This window comes from Bidens hawaiensis, unplaced genomic scaffold (genome assembly GCF_021521415.1).
Source record: "Bidens hawaiensis isolate Kalapana, Puna unplaced genomic scaffold, B.hawaiensis_p1.1 tig00050081_1, whole genome shotgun sequence".
Taxonomy (NCBI): domain Eukaryota; kingdom Viridiplantae; phylum Streptophyta; class Magnoliopsida; order Asterales; family Asteraceae; genus Bidens; species Bidens hawaiensis.
The window spans coordinates 59161-65982 of NW_027498987.1; the positions used below are offsets into that span (position 1 = coordinate 59161).

Here is a 6822-nt window from a genome sequence, read left to right on the forward strand (position 1 = left end):
CCCAATTTAACGTAGTTTGATCATATGATACGTTCTTTGGTTCATAAAAACTCTCAATCTTCATACTGATTCTTGCATTAAATCTGAGTTTTATCTGGTCAAAACATTTGGGAACCAACAAATAGTTTTGATCTGAAAGTGTTTCACGACTCCCAGATTTTTCAAAGATATACGATTTGCAGAAATCTCTAACAGTCATGATCTAGAAAACAAAGCTCGAAAGGAACCAAACTTGAGATTTTGAAAATAATGCTTGAAAGAAGTTGAGATTGAGCTCGAGCTTAGTCAAGCTGAGACTCAACTCGTTTACACCCTCGAGTAGTAGGGACACACTTGAGATGACAGTGAGAGATAATTGTATAAAAAAATGAGTCTCTTTGGACATAAGGACATTAAGGACCCACTTTGGTCTATTTCCCATCTTAGAAACATAGACATCAAACTAGAGACAAAATCCCTTTAATCACTCCACCAATTTCAACATTCTCATGCTCTCTTTTCTCCATCTATCTCATCTCCCAATCCCTAAATCATACCAAAAAAGTAAAAATAAAAAACCACTTTATATCTATATGTCACAACTCAAACCATGCAATTCTATATGCTAACTAACTAAACATCACTTTCTTTTCTTGCTTTTGACAGCAAACCTTAACCAACAGATAAATCATTTGTTGGGCCGCGTCAACAACGAAAGAATCTCTGAAAACGTTGGCCGTTTGGAAGGCGTATTATGCCAGCATTTGTTCAATAGAGTTCTGAGATGTTGCGGGCAGTCTTTTGGGATGTCGGGTCTGAGCCCACATGCAGCAATGCCGACCGTGGCTTGAACAGGTGACAGCGCAGCGTAAGCTTCCTCACCGGTCATCATCTCCCATACCACCATTCCAAAACTAAACACGTTGCTCATCCATGTCTCGGTTACTGTTTCTGGATCACCCGCAATCATCTGTGCATAAACAAGTAATCGTTTATTATAGAGTATTACGTATGCTATACGAACACGCTAATCCGGTTGAATAATTTGTGAACTTATTTGTCAGATTATGGAAATAATTGGATGCCACCAATCAATTTCAAAGGAAAATGATGGAAGTGGTTCAATAAAGCCAAAAGTTATGGAATTCTGTTCATCTAATCTAATCTAATCTAATCATGAGAACATTTTGCTTTAAGATCTATATTTAATTGCACATATATTTGGAATAATTTCATATATGTCCCTACATATTTACTAAATGTACCCTGTATTTCAAAATAAAATTCTAAATGTCATACTCATACATATCCATTTTAATGTTATATTCTAATAAAGCAAATCATAATATGGCCATACTAGCCTTATTTTTCCCAATACCTTAAAGTTTCTTACTTAACCATATTTCGAGTCAGTTTTTTACTGCTAATTTTTCTGTTTTTTAATCCCGGAACTCACTATAATTTTCAACATATATTCACTACAATTTTCAGCAACTTTTTACTGGGATTTCCGGTGTTTGTTTACAGTTTTTTCTATGATTTAGAGCAGCTTTTTTATTGACTTTCTTCCTGCCTTTTAAAACAAACAAAAAACACAGTACAAACTACTGTAAATTGCAGCAATAAAGGTTGTTAAAAATCCCAGTAAATATCTGCAAAAAGCTGAGTTAAAACTCAATAAATAAATATGAAATCTTTAGTTTTGAAAAAATGAAGGAAAATAGTAAAATGATTATTTATGATATTTTATTATTAAAGAGGGATACATATATATGATATTTAGAATGGTTTGGATATGCATAGGAAATTTTCCCCAAATTTTTACCATAGTTTAACACCCCACAAAATTGATTTTTGGGGTTGCCATATTACAATATGTTATAATGATGTAATGTGCAGTATGTGAATGCATATTAATAATATGTTGATGGACTAACCTCGGGAGCAAGCCAGCGGTACCCATCGGTTTCATACTCCATAGCTTCACCCGCATTCTTACAAGCCGAAACAATACCCATATCCCCTAAACACGCATTCCCGTTTTTATCCAACAAAATCCTCTGCGTATTAAGATCCCTATACGCCACGCCATGATCATTCATAAACTTAATCCCTTCCGCTACGTCAGTAGCAATTCGTACGACCTCTTTCATCTGAATCTTCTTATTCTTAACCATAACCCGATCATAAACCGACCCGCCCTCCATCAACTTATTAACCACACATAAACCATGAACATCATCAATACATACACCATGAAATTGCAATATATTCTTATGCCCACATGTCATTAGTTCTAAAAGATCTCTCCGGATTTCAAACTCGTATGAATTACCCTTTTCACACCCTTTTAGCTTCTCGATCCCGACCTTTTTACCCTTATACGTTCCTTTAAACGTCCCCAACCCGATTTGATCAACGAACTCGAGACTATCGGGGTTTAATAACCATTTCTTTATCTCATCCGCCCCCGACTGAACCGTCTGCCACTCGTCAACCGATATTTTAATCGAAGAGCTCGGTAACGGTAGTTGAAGTTTCAGTTTCGAACAAGAAGTCAAAGAGTCAGCCTCGTTCCGGTTACTTGGCTCGTTACAATCCTCTTCCGTTTCTCCAAACTCTTTACCTTTCGTACCCTCTTCCTGACACCCGCAAAGCCCAAACGGGAGCTTCATGGAATTCGTTTTACTCGTCTTCTTCAAACCCGAATTTAACGCAGCTTCAATTCTTGATCTAAACATTTTCTCTTGCCCCGGTTGGACCAACAGAACAACAACACCCAAAGTAAACCCTTTCTTCTCAAAGATTTGAATCTTCTTGCAGCAAATCGAAGCCGAATCCAACGATCCCGACATCGCGGGCCACGAAAGCGACGAGTTGCAAGCGAATGTGAGCTTAAAAAGCGAGCCTTGAACTTGATCTTCCGATACTTCTTGGATCATAAAGGCGGGTTCTTCGTCTGCGGACGCTTGTTCTATTAATCTCACATGTAAAAACACATCCTTCATTTCAAATCCTGCTTGTGAGTAACTGTCATCCGTAACATTGGAATTCATCAAAAAACTATTAGTTGGTTAAAATAATAATAAGATCTATTAATCTCAGATTCAACTAAAACCCTGAATTAATGATTTGAGGGTAAAAAAGTAATAATTAATTAAGCTTACCTGAGAGGCAATGAGTCAAAATGTTTACGAATACTTGAGACCAGCTTCTCCGGGAGTTGACTTCCGGGATACAGCTGAGTCAAACTCCGTACAACATTACCCCACACATGTTTCCGGGTACTATCAATCCGGGTCGGGTTGGAGTCCCGGGCCGAGTCAAGATTCAAGGAGTTCTTGAGCGAGGCAATGGCTTCGGAAACGTTGCGGCTGAGCTTCTGCAGCTTCTTCTGCATGACGGATGCGTCTTTTCCGGCGGTTGGGGATGAGGAGGAGGATGACGTGTCGAAGGCGTCGGCGGCGGAGGAAGATTCCGATCTGTGGTTGGTTCGCATGAGGCCTTGCTCCACCATGTCGTCGTCGGTGGTTGTGCGGCTGGACCAGCATTCTAAGGCGGCTGCCATTCCGGCGAGTGGGTGTGGTTGGTTAAGTGAGATCAGTAGATTGTGGTTCTGCACATCGTGGTTGTTCTGACATTTAGAGAGAGAGAGAAAGAAGGTGGGTTTTGTGAATAAATATAATAATAAGTGTAGACTGTTATTTTGGGAGGGTGGGTGTGGTGAATAAGTGAAGTGAAGTGAAGTGAAGTGGAGACTGACTATTCATATTAAGCATGCTTATTTTGGTATAGAGGAATAAAGATACACCCTCCTTTTCCATACACAATTTAGGGTTTCTTTCAAAACTATTTTAGTAATCTCGGTGTTCGTGATCGGACTTCTGTTGGACTTCTGTTCAATGGTATGAAGGTAATGGTTATGGGTTGAGATTTTTATAGTCTCGGTTTCAAAGCATGACTTAATTGGATTTTTCGTAGTGGTGGTTTTCCCTTTTCATCGTGTTCATGGGTGAGTTGACACTAAAATATCAAAATCAATATAAATGGTTAATATCTAGTCTCACTCGGATATTATGTGTAGTTCTAAATGTTGTTCAAAAAAGTAATCCGCGTGTTTAGGGTTTTGTCATAAGATTTTCGTCATTTGGGTTTATAGGTTTGAATCTAACAAGTGAGATAACTAACACTCTATCAAACTTGAGTAAGAAAAAAATTGACAAGGGTTATTACCCTTTGTATTGGGCATTGTTGCCACCAAATAAATGTCATTAAAAATGGTAAGAGAACCAATTTTAAATAGTAGATCATATATTTTAGAACGACGACTTTCTTGTAATTAAGCTATCGTACTCTTTAAATTTGGAGAGCCCCAATGTCCCCACTTTGGCCAGGCTACGTTGTCTTAACCGGGCTCACGCTAGCTTCAGAGTTTGGCTTAGGTGTTTCCCCGGGAAACCATACCGCTGACTGCCACTTGACAGCCGTTGTGTCACCACAAGAGCAAAACTTTCTGACGCATATGATTACCAATAATCTTAGTAATATTTTTTCTATTAAGATTAAATTTTGTGGCTAAATTTATAATAAGGATAAAACATTGTAATGTTGTGTATACGGTATACACAGTCATATAGATTTATCAAACCCTCTTATCTAGGCCTGTAAATGAATCAAACGAATAAGGGTATATTTGTGTTCGTTTATTTAACATTATACGAACACGGACACTTGATCGAACACATGTTTTATGTTTGTGTTCTTTAATTTACTTAAAAATGAACAAGTTCATGTTCGTTAAAATCTAAACGGACATTTCATGGGAGTAAACGAACATAAATGAACAAAGATAAACAAACATAAATGAAACGCAAATTAACAAAAACAAACATAAATGAACAAATATGAAATCATTAAGTAGATGACATTTCCAGATAATATTTATTTTTTTCTAATTAATATGTAAACGAACATAAACAAACATAAATAAAAAGACATAAATGAACATAAACAAAAACGCACAAATGAACGAGCGAAGCATTTGATCATATTCGTTCCATTAATTAAACGAATATATACAAACTTTCCGTCTAACAATTCATAAACAATTCACTGAACGTTCGGTTTAGGGGTGTGCATGGGTCGGTTTGGAGCGGTTTTGGGCAAACCCATAACTGCAACCATTATGTCGGTTAATAGATAACTGTGACATCTGCCACGATCCGACCCGACCCAGGTACCCGTTTCCCTTATCCGATCTCTTTCTTTTATGATTTAATATTTATTTATACTTATACTTTATTTTTAATAATAATAATATACTTTCCTTCCCGCCTCTTCTTCTCTCCGCCTTCTTTTCTCTCTTGTCGCCGTCCCGCCCTTAAGCCTTGAACCCCCTTCTTAGTTTTTGTCCTTTGTTTCTTCCCGCCTAAGGTTGTCTGCGCAGCTCCACGCGCCAGACTCCTTACAAGGAAGCCTGCGTAAAGACCGGTTGTTCCTGCGATACGCGAGGCGAACTGTTCTCGCAGCGCGCTAAGAATTGTAGTTCTTCTCGCAGCGCGCTAAGGACGGTAGTTCTTCCCGCGACGCGCTAAGAATTGTAGTTCTTCTCGCAGCGCGCTAAGAACGGAAGTTCTTCCCGCGGCGCGCTAAGAATGGTAATTCTTCCCGCGGCGCGCTAAGGATAATAGTTCTTCCCGCGGCGCGCTAAGGTTTGTTCTGTCAGCCTTCGCCCTCGCGCGTACGCTCGAGCCTTCTCGCGCTAAACCCTTTGAGTTTTCTTCTGTTTAATCTAGCCGTTTGCTTTTGTGATGTCTTATCTTCTGTGCTGTTGACCTGACCTATCTTATGTTTGAAAAGCCACTTTTGGCGCAGCATGCGCACCAACCCCATTGGTTGGTAGAAAAAGTGACTGACATTATCTTTTGAGATCTGATTTTCCATGCTTGACCAGTACCTTTATCTGACCCGCCCATGCCTGTTTACTGTTACCTGTCAGCTTTTCCTTATCCCCTGCAGCTGCCATATCTTTTGATATCTTTTGCTTTTGGAATCTTTTACTTTTTGGAGATCTTTTCCCCTTTTCTAGGGATTGTGTTCCCTAGGGTTTCCCTATAAATAATAATGTTAATTTCCTAACACTACACACACAAAGCACTTAATCTCTCCTGTTCTCTCTTACTCCTTGCCGTTGTTCTTCCTCTGCCGTCTCCTCTCTCTTTGCCTTCGTCTTCCCTCCTGTTCTGCCCTGTTTTCCGGTAATCTATAATATATAATAATTTGTTTAAGTTACTTATTAATTATGCTAACTTATATTCGAGACTTAAAACCAATCGTTAAAACAATAATCTTTAATTATAGGTTAACTTGTGCTTGTTTAAAGTTGGTTCTTGCTTTATCTTTCACCGCACCGTTTATCAAGTGAGTAATCTCGTACCTAATCCCTTTTTATTTTTAATGTTTTGGGATGTTCATGTGTTCATACAAACTTAGAGTCTTAAACTTGTTTATGAACTTTAGTCGCGCAGTATCCCATGTGTTGAGGACGTAGACTTGGCTGTTTATTTGTATGTGTGGATCATTAACCGTCTTGTCGGTCTATTCCGCAGTTCTCATGGTACCATTAGATGAACACGGGAGAACTATCGTTTATGATTTTCTCTTTTGTTTACACTTGCACAGTTTTCTTGTTTTTGTGCTCAATTGGGAGCACGGATTGACTATGAGCTATGAATCTTAGACTTGGTCCCGATCTGATTACACCCTTGTTGAAAACCAGACATACACATGTTGCGCGCAGATTTATTGTTATCTATGTATGGTATTAAACTTGATTTCTCACCA

General features: G+C 38.6%; 1 protein-coding gene across 1 annotated transcript; it reads right to left on the bottom strand.

The window, feature by feature from the left end:
* Positions 1-326: 326 nt before the first annotated feature.
* Positions 327-3590, bottom strand: LOC143598403 (uncharacterized). The gene is made up of 3 exons (XM_077076628.1): positions 3147-3590; positions 1917-3009; positions 327-949 (listed from the first exon to the last, which is right to left on the bottom strand). Exons 1-3 carry the CDS (start codon positions 3545-3547, stop codon positions 668-670), a joined length of 1776 nt encoding a protein of 591 aa, XP_076932743.1. The 5' UTR covers positions 3548-3590; the 3' UTR covers positions 327-667.
* Between the last annotated feature and the right edge of the window lie 3232 nt (positions 3591-6822).